Here is a 21,031-nt window from a genome sequence, read left to right as displayed (position 1 = left end):
GTCAAAAGAGCTTCCAGTCTAAATAGACATGACAGACAAACAGGATGTAATGGATACAATTAAGGGGAATGGTTAATCTGCTGGCTGGGTTGGTGGTTAGAAGGATTATGGATTGAAGGCTATATCAAAAAGATGAGTTTCAGTCTGCTTTTAAACAAGGGAAGGAAAAGAGCTTGGTGGACAAACTTGGGTAATTTATTCTAGGCTTAGGCGGCAGCTAGATGAAAGGAACAAAGGCTGGAATTGGCAGTGGAGAAGGGTGCAGTTAAGGGCAACTTATCTGAGGAATGGATTTCTCTGGGAGGTGTATAAGGAGAGAGAAGAGATATTGAGGAGCAGCAGAATGAACACACTTATAGGTCAACAATAGGAGCTTGAACTGTATGGGAAGGCGGATAGGGAGCCAGTAAAGTGATTTAAGGAGTGGAGTGACATGATCTGAAAAAGGGTTACTGTCCAAAGCTCATCACAAAATGTATTGTTAGTTCAATAAAAAAAAGTTGTCATCTTTCTTTCTTTTATTTCCTAGAACAAACAAAAACTGAGAATTAGTCACTGATGAGATGTCAAAAACTAGTCCATCCAAACTCGCTGCTGTTCCTAATTCATTTAACACAGCTGGCTTACTATACTCCCGCTTTCCTTCCACTCACTTTAGCCAGCCCTCGTTTCTTGAATCGAGGATCCTGGTTCACACTGATAAGAGCGCGCGCATCCCCTTCCCCCTTAAACAGTCAATGGCGGTGGCCGTTTGCGTCATTCACCTGTGATTGGCTGAAAACGGCCCGGAGGGGCGGGAAGAGCAGTTGCATCTTCTGCTTCCGGTTTTCGAGGGCTGCAATGGCTGTTTGGGCGCAGAATGGGGAGTTAGAGCGGGTCCGGCGCCGCTTTCGGCAAGAGGCCGAGGCTCTGTTGAGGGCTACTAGCAGCGCCGATAGCGAGTACGGTGCGTGAGAAAGCGTAGTGCTGTGTAGGCGGGGGCAGAGGGTTTGCTCGCTAGGGCGTCGCTCAGCCACTGGGTTGTGCCACTCTGTACTAGGACATGTGATAAATAGCAAAGTTTGGAGAGTGTGCGTGGAACCTACTTTATTTCCTTTTTACCTGTATCGTAAACAATGGCTTTGTTGGGGGATTGGCGTCTCCCATGATGTTTTCCTTGTTAAATCTTTACGCATAATGATTTAGACAATGTTTTAGGGGATTTTTTTAAAAAAAAGTTTTTGCAGTGTACCTGAAAGCACAAGCTGATTGAATCATTTTTCTTTGACGTTTGCCTTTTATCAAATTTCAAAGGAAGAGAAAACTAGATTCTTAGTTGTCAAAATATTCTGTTAGAGCCACCATACTGGCGTTACCCCGTCCTCAAGTCACTTCATTGACTTCCCATCCATTTCCGTATACAGTTCAAACTGGTATTATTGACTTGCGAACGCATTCACGTTTCAGCCCCTCCCCCATATCACTTCTTATCTATCTCCCCCTATGCTGCCCATCCCCTGAACTGAGTTTTTCGGGTAAGTCCCTCTTATCCGTACCCTGCTGTATTGCCAACTGCAGAATCTGTCACTTCTGTCTTGCTGTGCTGTATGCCTGGAATAGACTGCCTGAGTCAATATGTCAAGCTCTATCTCTATCAGTATTCAAATCCAAGCTAAAAGCCCATATTTTCAAGGCTGTTTTGACCTCCTAATTCCCACTCACCCTATGATATCTATGTCCAAACTATCATTCTCTCTGCAAGAAACTCCACAACCCTGTATGTCATGTCTGTTCAAATTAGATTGTAAGCTCTTCTGAGCAGGGACCATCTGTTGCATGTTAAATATACAGCACTTTGTATGTCTCTCAGCACTATAGAAATGATAGATAGTAGTAGTCATGCATTTTGGGTGTAATCTGAAGAGGTTGCTGAAGCCTCTGTTTGAAAATGCTCAGTTGAGGTTGTTTGACAAGCTTAGGAGGAGTTTTAAAAAGCTATGTACCTAGATAATTTTTGTTCAACTTTACACACAGAGGCTCAATTTTTTATATGCCTAAAAAATTGGCACCAATCAGGATGATGCTTAGCGTGATTCTGTAAAAGGCACCTGCTATTTATAGAATTGAGCTTAGCAGCCATACATGGCATAACATTTTGGCACACTCATTTAGACCAAGGAAACCCGGTCTAATTACTTGAACCTAAGTTCTGCATGGATTGGGTGTATTCTAGAAAAGTGCGCCTAACTTTTAGGAATGTGCATGATCTCTGAATTAGCCTCCCCAACCACACACCCTTTTGATTCACACTTTAGAAGTGATGCACATCACTTTATAGCATGTGCCTATAAAATTGTGTGTGTAACCTAATTAATACCAACTAATTGATGCTAATTGGCACTAATTAGCAGCTATCGGTGCCATTTGGTTTGTTAAATAAGTTGTGTGTGCAAGTCAGCTGTGTGCACTGATTTGCATGTGCAATTTAAGATGCCGTATACAGAATTTGGGCCAGAATGGGAAAACAATAACTAGACTTCAAGAACTGTGGTAGACTTCAGTAGGGGGACTTGTGTGAGGGGTCTCATTGGCTACTAAGTTCAGTCATTGGCTATTAAGTTATGGCTCTCAGAATCTGGAGACTGCAAGTAACTCAGAAGGGATCTTTCTACAGTTGAACTTATAATACCTTCAATTGATCAACATGATAATTAAAATGTTTATTGTATATAATATTACTATGGCACAAGTTTGTTACAAAATGCTAATAGGTACTTTTAATAAATTATTAGAGGAAATGCATATGATTTTGATGCTTTCTGGAAAAAAGGAATCTGTGTAGTACCTAAAGCTTGTTATCTAGTTATTGATTACAATTTTTAACCTGTCTTTCAGGTGTGAAACAATGAAGGAAAATATCAACACAAATTCAGTATTTTAAGACAACTATAACAAGTACTCCAAAATTGCCTTTATCTAGCGGCAGTGATAAAAGGAATAAGATAAAATAAAATTCCACCACATATGATTTACTGCTTTTCTCTTAAATTAATCCATTAAAAGAAAACCACCAACATGAGCAGTTACAAATACGTTATATTAAAAAAAAAAAAAAAAAATCTTAGGTACTCTCTTATGAAACCAATAAGTGCAGGCTGCTGTGGTAAATGTCCCAAAGCCCATAGGGATTTAAAGGGCTTTGGGGCTTTTGCCAAGTGGCACGTGTTAATGCAGTTTCATAAACGAGGCCCTTAATTAAGTACATGAATCATAAATTATATTAGTCAACATCAAAATAATCTGACAAGGCAATGAAATGTTGAAATTATGCAGAATTACAGCTATGAATCAATAGCTTTAGCTGATTATCTAGTCCTCTCTAGATAGTATTGCTGAGTAGCACTCATATTTTTAATTACAATAAATATACTTTAAATAAAATCCTTAAATATTACAAATAAAGCAAAAATATATATATATATTTTAATTGTTACAACCAGGATCAAAACAAGCATAAAAAACATAGCCAGCAGAGAAAACAGCACTGGAAAACTATGACAGCAAATGTGGACAGCAAATAATTAACAATACAGGAACCCAATGGCTGAATGCCCAACTAAAATTTTAGATTGTTCTCTAGCCCAAGGCTTCTCAGTCCTCAGTCTTACTGGAACACATGAATTGGTACAGGGAAATGATGGTGCTGGGACTGCTTGATATTGGTGATCCATAATATGATCAGATTTGATATAATCCCTGGAATAAATTCACACAGGAAATCCAATAGAATTGCATTTAACTTTAAAAAAAGGAGACTTTGATAACATGAGGAGAATGGTAAAAAAGAAACTGAAGAGTAGCTGCAAGGGTCAAAAATTTATATCAGGCGTGGTGGTTATTCAAAAATTATAAATAAATGGGAGAAATGATACAAAAATCCTGATTTTTCCTATAATCAATAAAAATAATAGAAATGCAGCTATAAATACAATATACATATATATATATATATATACATATATATATATATATATATATATATATAAGTAATAACTCCTAAAATGTGTTGATAGTTGCAGTGATGTAAGTCTCTTTCTGTTGGGACGTTTTTCTGTGAGAACAAACATGAGTTCTTCTTGATAACGCTAAGCGAAACACGATTTGTGTTGTGGACGTGAATATTTTCATGCTAAAGAGGAGGATTGGAATACTATTATTTTGAGTTTGTTTGAATTTACTTAAAAATTTTTTTCACTTATTTTGTTGGACACTATACACCACTTGAACACTGGGATTGATTAAGGGGAAAGATATTTGTTTGCTACCGGACAACTGCAGAACGATTAGTGATCTTCTACTAAGACATCAAAGCTACATACCACCTGAGATAAGTAATTTACATAAATCAAGTATTTGAAATTTCTAAACAGGAGATAGGATGGGTGTGATGATGTCTGGTATGCTGCTTATTATATACTGTTGCCAGTATTAAGTAGTGTTTTACTGAGCACTATCAACACATTTTAGAAGTTATTACATATATATATATATATATATATATATATATATATATATATATATATATATATATATATATACATACACACATACACCCCTTGGTTTACGAACATAATTTGTTCCAGAAGCATGCTCGTAAACCAATTTACTCTCGCCCGAACAGCATTCAGTCTTACCCCATCTGACACCGGCACGCAACCTACAGGACATGCCGGTGAAAGAAGTTCCTGCCTCTTGCCTGGACCTCTTTTCACCAGCACGTCCTGTGGGCTGTGTGCCGGTGCCAGATGGGGTAAGACTGAATGCTGTTCGGGCGGGCAGTGCTGGTTTGCAGGGGGTGGGGGGTGTGCTCACAAATTGAGTCAATGCTCGGTTTGCGAGACAAGATTTGCGAGAATGTTTTGCTCGTCTTGCAAAACACTCGCAAGCCGCATTACTTGCAAACCAAGGTTTGACTGTATATATTTTGTATTTATAGCTGCGATTTCTATTATTTTGGGGTTATTCAAAAATACCATCCTGGAAGCCTAGACTAGATATATTTCAGGTATTAAAAAAAGAAGAAGGAAGACCAAACAGCAGCTGGCATGGTTAGCGAGTGAGGTGAAGGAAGCTATTAGAGCTAAAAGAGAATCCTTCAGAAAGTGGAAGGAGAATCCAACTGAAAATATTTGTAAACACAAGGAATACCAATTCAAAAAGAGAAACCTTGAAAAGAAGATTGCAGTGGAAGCAAAAACACAGTAAAAACTTTTTTAGGTATATTAAAAGTAAGAAGCCCAGGAAGAGAATTAGTTGAACCGCTAGACAACCAAGGGATAAAAGGGGCTCTCGGGAAAGACAAGGCCATAGCGAAGAGATTAAATGAATTCTTTGCTTTAGTCTTTGAGGAAGATTTGGGGGAATTACTAGTTCTAGAAATGGTATTCAAGTCTGATGAACCAGAGAAACTCAAATCTTTGTAACACTGGAAGATGTAATGGGTCAATTTGTCAAATTGAACAGTAGCAGAACGCCTGTACTGAATGGTATGAATCCCAGAGTGCTGATAGAATTGAAAAGTGAACTTGCAGGGCTGTTAGTAATATATAATTTTTCTTTAAAATCCAGCATAATACCAAAAGTCTGGAGGGTGGCCAACGTGATGCTGATTTTGAAGAATGGTTCCAGAGGTGATCTGAGAAATTATAGACCTGTGAGTCTGATGTCAGTGCCAGACAAAATGGTAGAGACTATTATAAAGAACAAAATATCAGACATAAGCATGGATTAATGAGAGAAAACCAACATGGATTTCCAAGGGAAATCTTGCCTCGCCAATCTGCATTTCTTTGAAGGGGTGAATGACCATGTGGATAAAAGTGAGCCGGTTGATATTGTGTATTTGGATTTTTAAAAGGCATTTGACAAAGTACCTCATGGAAGGCTTCTGAGGAAATTAGAAAGACTTGGGATAGGAGGTAATGTCCTATTATGGATTAAGAACTGGTTGAAAAAAAAACAGTAGGTTTAAATGATGAATATTCTCAATGGAGCCTATTGATTCTGATCCATAGAGTTTCATGGTGAAAGTTTTATGGGGTAGGTCACCAGGTCTTTCCCCAACTCATAGCACTTAGCCACACTACCACTGCAGTTGGTAAGTCATGAGTTGCCACCCTCCTGGCACTTTGAGATGGCTATGAGGCAGCTGGACTTAGATGATTCAAGTTTTGGGTTGAAAATAGTTGGAAGAACCATCAACAATCTGAGATACGCAGATGATACTACCCTGTTGGCAGAGAATGAAAAGGACCTCAAGAAGTTGATCCTGAAATTGAAAGAAAAAAGTAAGAAGAAGGGACTTTACCTGAACATCAAGAGGACCAAAATCATGACTACTGCCAACAAGAAAGTCCACATAAAGATCAACAGTGAAGAAATATAAGTGGTTGACAACTTAGTTTTCCTTGGGTTCCTCATTGATCACAGTGGCGGCTCTACAGCAGAAATCAAGCATCAATTAGCACTGGGGTGTGTAGCCATGGTGAACATGGACCAAATATGGAAGTGCAAGGACGTGTCGGTCACCATCAAACAAAGAATGATCACTGCCATTGTTCCCAGTCGTGACATATGGCTGCGAGATATGGGTACTCACGAAAGCAGATGGAAGAAAAATTGACATCTTTGAGCTATGATGCTGAAGAAGACTTCTACGAATCTCATGGACAGCTTGGATCACCAACAAAGATGTTCTTGATCATATAAACCCAGAGTTGTCCCTGGAAGGCAAGATTACCAGACATAAACTGACCTATTTTGGACATGTGATGGTAAATTCACTAGAAAAGGAGGTGGTACTCAGAATGGTCAGTGGTAAAATGAAGCAGGGGAGACCAAATGTCCATTGTCTGGATACCATCAAAAATGACACGGGAATGAACAAACAATTGAAAGAAGCTGTGGAAAACAGAAGCATGGGGAGGACTGGCCTACAGATTATCCAAGGATTGGACACGGCTGAATGAATAGTAGTAGTAATATTCTCAATGGAGAAGGGTAATTAGTGGGTTTCCCAATGACTCTGTGCTGGGATCGCTGCTTTTTAACTTACTTATCAATGATCTAGAGATGGGAATAACTAGTGAGGTAATTTAATTTGCTGATGACACAAAGTTGTTAAATTGCAAGAGGACCTTGGGAGACTGGGCATTAAAATGACAGTTGATGTTTAATTGAGCAAGTGCAAAGTGCTTCATGTAGAAGAGAGGAACCCGAACTATAGCTATGTGATGCAGGGTTCCACATTAGGAGTCACTGCCCAGAAAAAGGATCTAGGTGTCATTGTTGAGGATATGTTAAAATTCTAAGCTCAATATGGCATCTAAGAAAGCAAATAGAATGTTAGGAATTTTCAAGAAAGGAATGGAAAACAAAGATGAAAATGTTAGAATGCCCTTGTATCGCTCTATGGTACAGCTGCACCTCGAATACTGTGTGCAATTCTGGTCACTTATCTCATAAAAGATATAGCGAATTAGGAAAGGTATAAAGAAGGGTGCTATAAATGATAAAAGGGATGGGATGATTTCTCTATGAGGAAAAGCTAAAGAGGCTAGGGCTCTTCAGCTTGGAGGAGAGACAGCTCAGGTGATATGCTAGAGGTCAATAAAATACTGAGTGGAGTAGAAAAATTATATGTGAATCGCTTGTTTACTCTTTCCAAAAATACTAGGACCAGGCATGTGATGGAGCTACTAAGTAGTAGATTTAAAATAAACCGGAGAAAATGTTTCTTCACATAACATGTAATTAAACTCTGGGACTTCGTTGCTAGAGAATGTGGTGAAATCAGTTAACAGTGGGTTTTAAAAAAGGTTTGGATAATTTCCTAAAAGAGAAGTCCATAGGCCATTATTGAGATGGCTTGGGGAAATCTACTGCTTATTCTTAGGATAACTAGCATAAAATCTGTTTTACTGCTTGGGATCTTGTTAGGTACTTGGGACCTGGGTTGGCCAATGTTGGAAACAGGATACTGGGCTTGATGGACTTTTGGTCTGTCCCAGTATGGCAATTCTTATTTTTATGTTCTTATGTCCTCTCCTGCCTGCACACATAATAGCCGTACTGGGTCAGACCAATAGTCTTTCAAGCCCAGTATCCTGTTTCCACAGTGCCCAATCTGGGTCACAAGTACCTGGCAGAAATCCAAATAGCATTATTCCATGTCACCAATCTCAGGGCAAGCGATGGCTTCCCCCGTGTCTGTATCAATAGCAGAATATGGATTTTTCCTCTAGGAACTTGTCTAAACCTTTCTTAAACCCACCTAAGCTAATTGCTGTTACCACATCCTCTGACAACAAGTTCCAGAACCTAACTGTTTTGAATGAAAAACTAAATCCTCCTCTTAGCTAGGTAGGTTTTCAAGCTTGCCACAATTAACTTGTGACATACATTTGTACTTAATTGGCCTCCAGTACATATAAATTTATTTTATACATATTCATTATGGTAATCCTAAAAATCTGACTAGGTAGTTGTGTCTCCCCCAAGAGGGTTAAGAAACTTTGCTGAAGTCTCTCTTTAGAGTCAGATCATAGTTAAATTAGGTTAGACCCTAAGTAAACCTATAGGATCAGTTTGGAAGGAAGAGGAAGAGAGGAAGGAATAGCATCGTCCCCCTTGTTCTGTATATGGTGCTTAAATATTGGCACAGAGCCAAGATGTCTTCAACTAAATGAACCATTATGAAATAATTTGTCTTAATCCATTATTGAAAATTGGCACTAATTTGGATTTGGTTGAGCATCCATCTTGTGTGCTATTCTATAACCCTGAGCGTATGAATTCCATAGGGGTGTGACCAGGAGGGGCATGGGTGGGTCAGGGGGCATTCTGAAAATTTTTATACAGTTGAATAGTCATTTATGCAACAAAATGCTGTTAGTTGAGTGCTGGTAAAATTTATTTAGTGAACTTGAGTATAATGACATCATCAGATTGGGCCAACCACACAATTGTAGTCTTGTGCATATGAAGCCACCGCAGATTTATAAACAAGGTATACAACTGAGCTGTTCAAAGTCTTATTGCTCCCTTGAAGATAGCAGATAAATCACAAGTAAATGCAGTTCTTGTGTGAACTAATGGTGTCAATATTTTTAGAGGCCTGTTTACTAAGCTGCATTAGCAATTAATGCATAGGGTGTGTGGGTATGCCTCAGTTGACCACCAACTCATGGCTGCATGTACAGTGAGGAATCCGCCCTGTAATATTTAAAGGCAGAGTACAGGAGTGGTACTTTGCCTTCTGTTGCCCAACATAGGGCCCTGCAGCCTAAAGCATCTGTATTCCGCAGTGGTCCCCCATCCAGGTATTAGACAGGCCTGATCTTGCTTAGCTTCCAGTAGTAAGAGTGGACCTACCCATGGCAGCCAGACGGTAGGCTAATGCAGGGTACCTCCACAAGAGGGTATTGAATGGTTGTGGACCGTATCTTAAGTGAACATGGAGATAGCTTCTTATTGGGAGGTAGTGTGCAGCTGATGCCATGTTAATAAATGTAGCTTACTGCATTAACCAAGATTTTTGGACCCAAAAATGGGGGGGGTCTTGGTTTATATTCGAGTCTACTACCATAGTTTAAAAAAAAAAATCAAAATTTAAGCCTACCGGGCTGTGGGGAATAGAGTCGCTGGTCAGGGGCAGGCCCGACAAGTTCAAATTCAATTTATCTAATATACCGCAAACCAGAAGGCAAATCTAAGCAGCTTACAATTAAATTTAAAAAAACAAAACCCCAAATTAAATAGGGTAAAAACAGAAAGAAGACAAAGGATATAGGAGGCAGGCTGCTGACTTCTCGGCAGCGCCCACAGCGGTCCTCCCTGCTCTTTTCTGGCCGCCGGGAGAAGGGGCGAGTGAAAAGTCAGTGGGAAATCCAAAGTTGTGAGCAGTCCTGCATTTGGTTCCATCCCGGTCCTGGCAATAATGAAGCCAGACGCCGTGGGGGCCTTCTCTCTTCAAATTGCTATAGGCTCTGCCGGTCTCAATCTCGCCCCCCTCTGAGGGGACAAGGCGCTCAGAGTCCAGGCTACTGTTCAGTGCTTGCTGGATATTCAAGCTATAGAGCCAGTGTCGTATGACCTCTTGGGCTCAGGCAGATACTCTATACTTTAGCGTGCCAAAGAACGGCTCCAGTGATTGGAGGCTTATTCTGGATCTTGGCTTTCAAACGTTCCTACTGTCGAATGGAGACTGTGGTCGGTCATTGCAGCAGTGGCTCTGGGGGACTTTCTGGCCTCTGGATCTTACGGAGGTATGCTTACACATTCCCATATTTTCGGCCCACCGCAAATTTCTGCAGTTTCATGTTCTGGAGCAACTTTACCAGTTCTCAGCCCTGCCCTTTGGGCTGGTGACAGCACCTCGGACCATCACCAAGGTGATGGTGATGGTGGCAGCTTACCTGAGGAAGATAGGTGTTCAATTTCACCCTTATCTAGATGACTAGTGGATCAGAGCTCCCTCATTGGCTGAGGGACGTTGCACAGTGGAGCAGGTGCTTCAGGTGCTGGAGGACTTGGGCTGGATTGTCATCCTCAAAATGAGTCCTCTGCAGCCCATGCAGTCATTGGCATGCTTGGGAGTTCTTGTTGGTACGGCTGTGGGCCATGTCTGCAAACAGAAGCTATGTGTACAGATTTCTGCACTTTTGGAGCAGCTGGTTCTTTCAGCGTGGATTATCTTCAAGTTCTAGGTTTCGTGGTTGCCACACTGGATGTAGTTTCTTGAGTGAGGGTGCACATGCATCCTCTTCAGCCTGCCTTACTCTCTTGCTGGGCGCCATGCCGAGATGCCTTGCATATTTGTCTGACATGGCCTCTACAAACTCGAGCAAGCATAGACTGGTGGATTTGCCCACAATCCCTCTGCAGGGGCATTCTGCTCAGATGCCAGCCTTTGGGGCTGGGGAGCTCATTACAGTCGTCCTGTTCAGAGGTTGGACAATCACAGAGAAAGTGGTTCATCTGCCCGGTGGAGCTCAGGGCCATTTGGTTGGATCAGATGAGGTTTCAGACGCAGAGAAAGTGGTCTATCAACTGACTGATGCTCCAGGCCATTCATCTGGCCTTGATAAGATTTCTGAAGACCTTGGAGGGCCTAGCAGTCAGGGTCTTCTCCGACAATGTGATGGCAGTAGCCTATGTCAATTGCCAGGGGGGCATGAAAGCACTCCTCTGGCTCAGGAAACCCACCTTCTTTTTCTCCTAGTGCTGAGTGGATAACTTGCAAGCAGACCTCCTCAGCAGACGGTCTCTGGATCCGGGTGAGTGGATCCTGTTCCCACAGGTATTTCAGATGATTGTGGAGTGCTAGGGGAGCCTTTGTGTCGATCTCATGGCCACTTCATGATTCCATAAGAAGATCTGAGCCCGGAAGTGGAGGGCTTGATGCAGTGCTGGCAGCAGGAGTTTTCTCCTTTCTGTTTTTACTCCTGGGTGGTTGGTCAATCATGTCCAGAGGATCCTGGTTCATCCTGGCCACATTAAGCTGGTGGTTTCAGCTTGATCATGCAGGCATGTGAGTCTTAGCCTTTGGGATGAGCTCTTTGGACCCGTTCAAGCAGGGTCCAGTTGCCATGCCAGTTCTTGGGCCTTTGCCTCTTACGACATGGCTCTTGAGTACGCAACCTATGGGCATATGAGATGTTCTACAGTCAAGTCGTCCAGGGGTCAGCGTACGCTACGGTATGGAAGGCCTTCCAATATTGGTGCATCCAAGTCCAGTTGGATCTGTATTCAGCTCTGATCTTGCTGATTCTTGCCTTTCTTCCCGCTGGAAAGATACTGGCCTTACGGTGGCTTCTATGCGGGTCCTGGTTGCCAGGCTCTCTTACTTAGAGCCCAGGACAGTTGGTCCTCTGTGGCGGCTCATCTTGATGTCACTCCATTCTTGCAGGGGGTCTGTCATGTCAGATGGCTGGCTGTCCATCCTCTCCCTGCCTTGGACCTTAGCCTGGTGCTGTCTAGCTTTATTTAGGCTCCCTTTAGCCTTCGTTCAGATGCTTCGCTGCTTGGTTTGACACTCTAGTCCACTGTTCTTCAACCGCCGGTCCATGGACCGGTGTTGGTCTGCAGGAAATTTCTTCTGGTCTGCGCAGGGCCGGCGAGATTGAGTTATTTTCAGCTGGGCCGGAGAGATCATGGAGCGCCTCCGACAGTAGCTTTCTCCCCTCTCTGCAGCCCCCCTTCTTACCAGCGCAGCGATTCAGGAAGGCAGCCTTGGGGCTTTTGCTGAGTTGCGGCCGCCTCTGATGATGCAACTTCCTCTTTCCTCAGAGGCGGTGCGACCCAACAAAGGACCCAAGGCTGCCTTCCTGAATCGCTGCGCTGGCAAGTAAGGAGAGCTGCTGGGAGGGGAGAAAGCCACTATTGGAGGCTGGGAAGCTGCTGGGCAAGGGGAAAAAAGGACAGCTGCTACTGGACCTGGAGAGGGAGAAGGACAGATGCTGCTGGGAGGAGAGGAGGGAAAGGAGTCTGGGAAGCTGCTGGGCAAGGGGGAAAAAAGGGACAGCTGCTATTAGACCTGGAGGGAAGGATAAGGAGAGATGCTGCTGGGAGGGGAGGAGGGAAAGGAGTCTGGGAATCTGCTGGGCAAGAGAAAAAAAGGGACAGCTGCTACTGGACCTGGAGGGAGAGATGCTGCTGGGAGGGGAGGAAGGGAAGATAGTTACTGCTGGACAGGAAGAGGAGGGAAGGGAAAAGGAAAAAGGGAAGGAAACAGCTGTTAGGGAGATTAGAGGAGGGGAAGGGGGGGAGACAGGCATGAGAAAGTAGAGAAATTGATGGGAAGGGGTCAGCAGAGAAATAAGCAGAGAGGGACAACGATGCTATATCTGGTGTAGGAGAGATAAAAATGAAGAGAGCAGTGAAGCTGGAATGAATCATGTAAAAAGGAGAGGGGGGGGCACAGGCTGGATTGAAAGGGGAGAGGGGCATAGAAAGAAGACCGATACCATATGGAAGGGGGAGAGGGCAGACAGTGGATGGAAGGGGCAGATGCTGGATTGAAAAGACAGAGAGGGCAGACGCTGGAGGGAAGAGAGTGAAAAGAAGATGAAAGCAGAAACCAGAGACGACAAAAGGTAGAAAAAAATAATTTTATTTCTATTTTGTGATTAGAATATATCAGATTTGAAATATATATCCTGCTAGAGCTGGTGTTAGACATAACTGGGAACTGCAAAGCCCAGGCAGTGCTTCTTTAGCTTCCAGCTGGCTTAGGATGCTCTCTGTCCAGGGGGCAGTTGCCCTAGTTGCATTCCCCTAACACTATTCCTGTCATGTGTGACTGCAGTATTCTGTTAGCATGATATTTCTGTGTAGCATTCTGTAATAATTTGGCTTGTTCAGTTTTCTTGATAGTAGAGGGGATGTATGGGGAGGGGAGACAGGGTTTTGTTGATCCTTGCTCTGTATTATTTGTATTTATAAAATGACAATTGTACAGAATATAGTTTCTTTTTATACTTTAATAAAATACATTCAATATAAAATCATAATTGAGGCTTGTGCGGATGGGATCAGATGGTTTGCGGAGACCGAACTCATGGAGATGGGTGGAAACGGGGTTTTTAAATTTTAGTCCTAGTAGTTTGCCGGTCCACAAAATAATTCTTTTATTTCTGCCGGTCCACGGGTGTAAAAAAGTTGAAAAACACTGCTCTAGGCTGTTGTTTCGGCTTTTCATATTCATTGGGCAGTGTGTTTGCCTGTCTTTCTGCCGACAGATTCCTTGTCTCAGGACCGCCTGTTGAAGAAACTGGTCGTATTCAGGGTTCTCCTGTGTTATTTGGAGGTCCCTAATGAATTTCGCCTCTCTGACCATCTGTTTATGCTGACTCATTCGATTATACGGGGTGCTCCCGCTTCTAAGGCTACAGTTTCCAGATGGATCCGTAGGACCATTTTGTCAATCTACATTCTTTCTATCAAAGTGCTTTCTATCAGGCGTGTGGCTTCTTCGTGGTCCAAAGCTAAATCTGTTCCTCCTGAGATTTGTGGGGTTTCATCATGGTCTTCTCTTCCCACATTGGTCATGTTTTACAGAATGGATGTTGCTGCAAGGCAGGTCGGCCTTCTGGTCATTGTTCTTAAGGACCAATGCAGCAAGCCCACCCTAGCTATTTGGGATGACTGCTTTTGTACATACCTATTGTCTAGAATGTCTCCCCTATTGCACTGGAAAAAGAGATTATGTACTTACCCTGGTTAAACTCTTTTCCATTAGTTAGGTGAGCCATTCCAGACTCCCTGCCCTGTCCTTTCTGCGCCTGTTTACAGTTTGTCTGTCTATGCTTCTCCATGCTGCTTCTTGGAGGCCACTCAGCCCTTGAGGACTGGAAAGAATTTGTATATACAGTATATTCCTTTTGTTGGGGAGTTGTGCTGCGCTTCTTTGGAGCCCTTGTTGGCAGTTAATGGTACTGTTTCATTCCTTTCAGTAGAACACTTTGTTTAGCCTGTTATTACAGGTGCCTCTATTTCACATGTGAGTGCCTCTCGGTGTTTGGGCACTGACTGTAGAGGGCGCTAAACTGATCAGTGAAGTACTACAGAGTAGTGCTGCCCGATTTGGGGGAAAAAAATTTTGATTCGATTCAGCCTATTGAATCGATTATTTGATTCGATTTTCCTGCTCTTTTACACTGCACTTTTCAAGGATGTCATGGGTCTTTGATTTCTTCTAGATTTCGTTTTTCTCAGCTTTCATCTTTCCTCTAACTTTCACTGGATGTCTTCCATACTGTTTACTGGATGACCCTCTTTTGGTTTTTTCTCTTAATTAGCAGTATTCAGCTATGTATTTTTATATCCCTTACCTTTTTTTTAGTGTTATTTAGTAATGTGCAGCATGGTTCCTTTTCTGAGCCCATCCCCCACTATCACTTTTCTGTGGCGTCTTCTCACCATTTTTCTTTCAATCACAGTTCACTGGGTATACTAACTTGTATGGCTTTTGACCTGTTAGTTTTTCAATTTAGCCTCTTTTTTGGAAGCTCTCACCCCCTCTTTTTTTACTGCGTGGCCCCCTGTTTCTATCATCTATCATATGTATCTGTTTTTGGGTTTTAAAACATTCTACATGGCTTTGCTAATATGCTCAATCTTAAACTTGGCAGTAGTATAGAGTATTATATATGGTTTTAACTCCTGCAATTTTAAATTCAATATTATTTTATTTCCCACGTACTCACCTTTATAGGACCCCCAGGGTATGTATTCTCTATTCATTTTTTGTCCTATATAGTTCCCTTTGTGTCTTTCTAGCTTGTTTAAACACAAGTATTCACTGATCATTTGTTTAGCATGGTCTTCGCACGTCCACCATTTTTATAATATAATTAAGTTTTTCTGATATCAGAGGAGGGGCGGGACTGAGGCAGAGAAGGCAGCTCAAAGACCCGATGGCAGCTTGCAAAGATCGCTCTAACACTAGCGATCTTATGCAGGCTGATGAACTGAGGTAAACTGATGCCAGGGGGGAAGCCGGACAGAAGCACTGACGCTCCCACTTGTCCTCTAAAGCAGGAGCGGCAGTGGCTGGCCAGCAAGAGACAGCGCTGCCGATCCTGCTTTAGGGGGCGAGAGGGGAGGGTCAGTGCCAAATCAGGAGGCCGATTTTTTTTGTTTGTTTGTCACCTGAAATGAATCGGTAAATCGATTTGAATCATGAATTGGGCAGCACTACTATAGAGGCAGAGTGAAAAATCTGGAGTGATTTCCTTCTGCAGAGCATGTGAGTATGGGGAAATAACTCTATTGTCTAGAACAGGGATCTCAAAGTCTCTCCTTGAGGACCGCAATCCTGTCGGGTTTTCAGGATTTCCCCAATGAATATGCATTGAAAGCAGTGCATGCACATAGATCTCATGCATATTCATTGGGGAAATCCTGAAAACCCGACTGGATTGCGGCCCTCAAGGAGGAACTTTGAGACCCCTGGTCTAGAATGTCTCGCCTATCTACTGGAAAAGAGCTTACCAGGGTAAGTAATCTCTTTTTTCCCCTCTCCAGATTCTGAGGTTCACATGACCTCACAATTTCTAGTCTTCTTAGTGTAGGAGTTTTCCTCCAGACTCCCTTACTCCAAGATATAACCTAACTCAATATAATACTTATGACCTGAACCTAATATTGAGGGAGAGGGCTTGCAGTCTGACAAATAGTTTGAATCACTGCTAAACAAGTATACCTCATGCTGAATATTTTATTACTGAATGATACATGAAAATGTAATAAGAGGAACGATAGATAAGAATCTTAATATAAACTTGAATAAAGAACATTTTCCAGGGAAAAGGAAGCAAATCTTGCAATTTTGTTCTCAAATTCAGATTCTAACCATACATTTTCATTGAGCCTTTGATGTTGCTAGCCATTCTTTTCTTATATGATGAGTGTAAAATCTATGATTAATCTGACTGGCCCATACAGGTGAGTGAAGGGGTAAACTAAATATTATTCTAATTGCATGGTGCTTTGTTGTTGGACATGCTTCAGTCCCATTATAATGTCCCAATCTGGTCTTTTTGTTTTTCCTAAACAGAAGTAACAGAAGACAGAAAGAAGAATGAGAAGCCACTTCCTAGAGTTAATGTTCATTCTGTGTTCTGGATTTTGGCATCAATTGTTCTGACGTATTATGTTGAATTTTTTAAGGCTGTGAAAGAATGCATACAAGAAGGCAGGTGAGAGAGTTTTATCCTTAATTCTAGGGCTTAAAACATTGGCTTTAGCCTAAGGAGAAATTGACAGTAGGATCTTTTTTTGAAAAACAATTTAACCACCACTTTGCCTGTAAGAAGCACTCCTTGATTCTGAGTATTCAGTCACAGGGTGGCCTTAATCCTGTCCAGATACAGTGGCAAGTGAGTGTAAAAGCAGACATTTTAAGAACTTAGCATGAACCTAAATGTGGATATTAAAATTTTGTCTAAAATACTGGCTGATTGACTTGCTTCTCTCCTCCCTAATCTTATTGAGCTGGCATAGGTGGGTTTCGTGAGAGGTCGTAAGGCGATACTAACACTAGCACACACGCAAGCTCAACACGCCTATGTTGTTAGTTTAGATGCTGCACATGCTTTTGACCAAGTAGACTGGACATATTTATTTGAGGTGCTGGCTTTCATGGGATTACACGGTTGGTATGCTCAAGCGCTTCGGACGTTGTACACGCAGCCTATGGCACGTTTCCTGGTTAACGATGTCATCACTGACCCCTTTTTGATAGAGAGGGGTACTAGACAGGGCTGTCCCCTATCCCCTTTGCTTTTACTTTATCTAGAACCTTTTCTTCAAACTGTCTCCCAGGACAGGGATATACTGGGGGTGGAAATCGTGGACCATTTCGTAAAAGCTTTGGCGTTTGCAGACAACTTGTTATTTACTTTAACGAGGCCCGATTATTCTATCCCCCATCTCTTACAAGCATTGGATGAGTTCCGATTTTATTCGGGATTCTCCCTAAATTACCAGAAATCCACTGCTCTGGCTAGCCCGATTGCCCTGCAACAGTCTTGGGTGGGGGACTTTCCTTTTACGTGGGCCCCGGCCTCTATTAAATATTTGGGGGTATGGATTCCTAGAGATCTCAGGACACTTTATAAAAGTAATATTTCCCCCTTAATGCTGGATACTTTACAAAAGCTACAAATTTGGTCCACATTTTCCCTTTCAGTGGCGGGATGTGTGGCATTGTATAACGTGCTTTTTCCCAAATGGTTGTATCGATTCCAGTGCTCCCTTTGTTACTATCTCATGTCCATAATGCTCAACTCACTAAAGGTTTACAACGTTTTCTATTGGGGGGTAAACGCCTTCGCATGACACTTCCACGGATGTGCCTGCCTAGGGAAAAGGGAGGTTATGGCGTGTTGAATGTTCGCTGGTATGCCTTGGCATGCCAGATGAGGCACATCAATGACTGGTTCAGAGGCACCTCTTATTTTACGGCTACTCCAATGGAATTATCTTTGTTGGCTCCTTATCATATCAGTTATATGTTATATGTTACATGTTACGGAGCCGACACTCCGCCAGGTGGTGGCAGGCTACCCTATTTTTGCCCCTGCTCGGCGGACGTGGCGCGGTGGCTTTGTAAAAATGCTAAGCTGTCCTCGGTGGTTTCTATGACCTGCCCATTCAGGGCAATGTTAACTTTTTGCCTGGACTACAAAACGCTACATTTCAACGATGGGCGGTACAAGGATTACAATTTTTATTTTAACTTTTTTCGGAGAATGGCAGGCTGGCGTCCTTCGACACTTTACGCCATACGTTTGACCTTCCAGCTGCAAATATTTTTGCTTACTACCAGATACGGCATTATGTCCATTCTCTACCTGCTGAACACTTAACAGAGGTCAGCCGTGAAGTACTCTCTGAGCTTTTTAGTCTCTCAGCTCAACAGATGGTACTGCTTCGTTTCCATTTAATTGGCCTTCGGGATTGTCAAGCGGGACCTAATCTGGACGTTTTGGCTGCGTCTTGGGCGGAAGATCTACAGTGTTCTTTGACAGCACGATAAGTGCAACAGGTGCTGAAAAATATTAATGCTCTAATGTTCTTCATTGGGAATTACAATTGAAGATGGTGCTGTGGCTTTACATTTCACCTGAACGGGCATCTCGGATGGGAATCACCCCTACCCATAACTGTCCTAAGTGTGCTCAGGCCCATGCTTCTTTGGGACATATGTTTTGGACTTGTCCTCGCATTCTTCAATTCTGGCACAGCTTGGGTAACTATATCACCTCTCTCTGGGATAGGCATTGGTCTCCTACGCCCAGAGCTCTATTTGGATATTATAACATCACAATGCCAAAATTGAAAGGTATGACAGCTTTTGTGACAAGGGCGGTGCTTCTGGGAAAGAAAACCATTTTGACCAACTGGTTGTCCCAGGAACCACCATCCTATAGTCAATGGAGATCTTCAATGATTGTGCATGCTTCTTTGGAATGGAGACAAGTTGGTGATCTCGACCTGGGACCGGGTCGCCGCTTCTGTCGGATCTGAGAACATTGCTGGATGGACCTGACTCCTCAGGCTCGCAGCAGATTATTGAATTTGTGAGGGGAGCCATGGCCACATGGTGGACTGTAGAATTTTGACTTTATTGAGGTGGGGGAAAGGGGAGGGGGGTGGTGGAAGTTTGGTTTGTGCACATGTAGGAGTATTTGATTTGCTTGTTGTGTGATTTTTCTTTGCACTTTGTTGAAACTTTAATAAATATATTTCAACATAAGAACTTAGCATGAACCATATGCAAAATACTGAAATAGAAATGCAAGGCAATCCTTATGAAAATATACTTGGTGTGTATTGAAATTAGCTTCTGGGGAAATCTATACAATTTCCATGGCTTAAAATTGAATGTTCATGTTTATGTACTTAGTGTAATACAAGTTTTGTATTCCATAGAAAATCAGTGTACTCTTCTACACTGAGTCCCTGATTCAATAAAAGATGCCTGCAGTTAGGCACCTAGATTGGCATGCCTAACCTAATTTTTTTATTTGGCTCAATCAGCACTGATGATTGAGAGCATCATTAAAAAAACAATTTCTAAAAGATGTTCTTTAATTTTAATAGCCTCCTTCACGTAGGTCAGAAGAGCGCGGCGTTCAAGAGCAAAGCTCTCCCCGCGAGAACTGATCACAGCCATTCAGAAAATAGCGCGGGCCTGAGCGCGGAAAGCTTTGTTCCTGACCGCCGCGCTCTTTTGACCTCCATGCCACTGGCTGGGAAATAAGCACAGGAGACCGCTAGCAAGTGTGGAAGGGATTTTAAAAGTTACCGGGGGGGGGGGGGATGTTTAAAATAGCAAGACAGCCGTCGAGGGAGGAATTTTAAAAGGTACTGGGGGTGTGGGGGATGTTTAAAATACAAAAAAAAGCTGTCTAGGGAGGGATTTTAAAAGGTACCGGTGGTGGGGTGGAGTGGGGGGGGATGTTTAAAATACCAAGAGAGTCATATAGGGAGGGAGGGATTTTTAAAGGTACAGGGGAGTATGATTAAAAAAAATATTGGGGGGTACGTATGGGGTATGGGGGGATGATTTAAAGTACGGAGGGGTACGTGGGGGGTATGGGGGGATGATTTAGGGTATGTGGGGAGTATGGAGCCGGCCTGCCTGCCTGTCACTAGGCCAGCCTGTCACTAGGCCTGCCTGCCTGCCCTGTGCTCTGTCCGCCCTGTGCCCTGTCCCAGCCTACCTCTAGAGCACCAGAGGGGGGACAGGGTGCAGAGCCTGACAAGGAGTAAGGGGTTGGGTACAGAGCCTGGCAGGGAGAATTTGGTTCAGAATGTTTTGTTTTGTTTTTTTGTCTTCCTCCTCTAAATCTAGGGTGCGCCTTATGGTCAGGTGCGAATTATGGAGCGAAAAATACGGTAAGCATTTCACTGATTTGATAAGGATTTCTTGACATATGATTATATTGGCTCTCTCACCTGTAGCACTCTGCTGGCATAGTGATGGTTGAGAGCTGTGGAATCTGAGGTCTTTTCTTTTTTCTTCACAATTTTTACAGTCAGAGAGTGGGGATAAGTCATAAGTGTGTTCTTTCTGAGTTGAATTTGGTTTTGGTTTTCTAGATTGGTAATTTAAATTATTCATTATGGTGTTACCCAGTTGGTTAGTTTCCCTAATTTCTTAAGTTCAAATATCTTTGAAATGTTTCAAAAGGAACAACAAACAAGCCAAAACAGAAAAAGAATATTGGCATTGAGTCCTATCCTTACAAATTAACAGAAACATAGTCATCCAACTTGGTTCAATGGTTAACACTCGCAAAAATTCATTTTCATGATGACCACCCCTCATACCTGCGATACAAACATTTAGTTTTCCACCACTGCTGCATACTAAAGGTAGAAGTATTTTTCTAATGCAGTCAAACAAGTTGAACAACTACAATCAAGGCAGTAGCCATTCTAGTGCATGGGGGTAGTGGAGCACAGCTGAAGATTAAAAAAG

The 21,031-nt window shown here is 42.5% G+C and overlaps 1 protein-coding gene across 3 annotated transcripts in view; it reads left to right on the top strand.

The window, feature by feature from the left end:
* Positions 1 to 793: 793 nt before the first annotated feature.
* TMEM128 (transmembrane protein 128) overlaps positions 794 to 21,031 on the top strand; it is a 43,413-nt gene continuing 23,175 nt past the window's right edge. For all 3 annotated transcript variants that reach the window (XM_033949237.1, XM_033949247.1, XM_033949227.1), the window contains exons 1-2: positions 794 to 946; positions 16,598 to 16,739. In XM_033949237.1, coding sequence (XP_033805128.1) covers positions 841 to 946; positions 16,598 to 16,739 — 248 coding nt within the window. In that variant the 5' untranslated portion in view covers positions 794 to 840. The remainder of the gene's footprint in view (positions 947 to 16,597; positions 16,740 to 21,031) is intronic.

This window comes from Geotrypetes seraphini, chromosome 1 (assembly GCF_902459505.1).
Source record: "Geotrypetes seraphini chromosome 1, aGeoSer1.1, whole genome shotgun sequence".
Lineage (NCBI taxonomy): Eukaryota > Metazoa > Chordata > Amphibia > Gymnophiona > Dermophiidae > Geotrypetes > Geotrypetes seraphini.
This window is presented reverse-complemented; position numbering and strand designations above follow the sequence as displayed.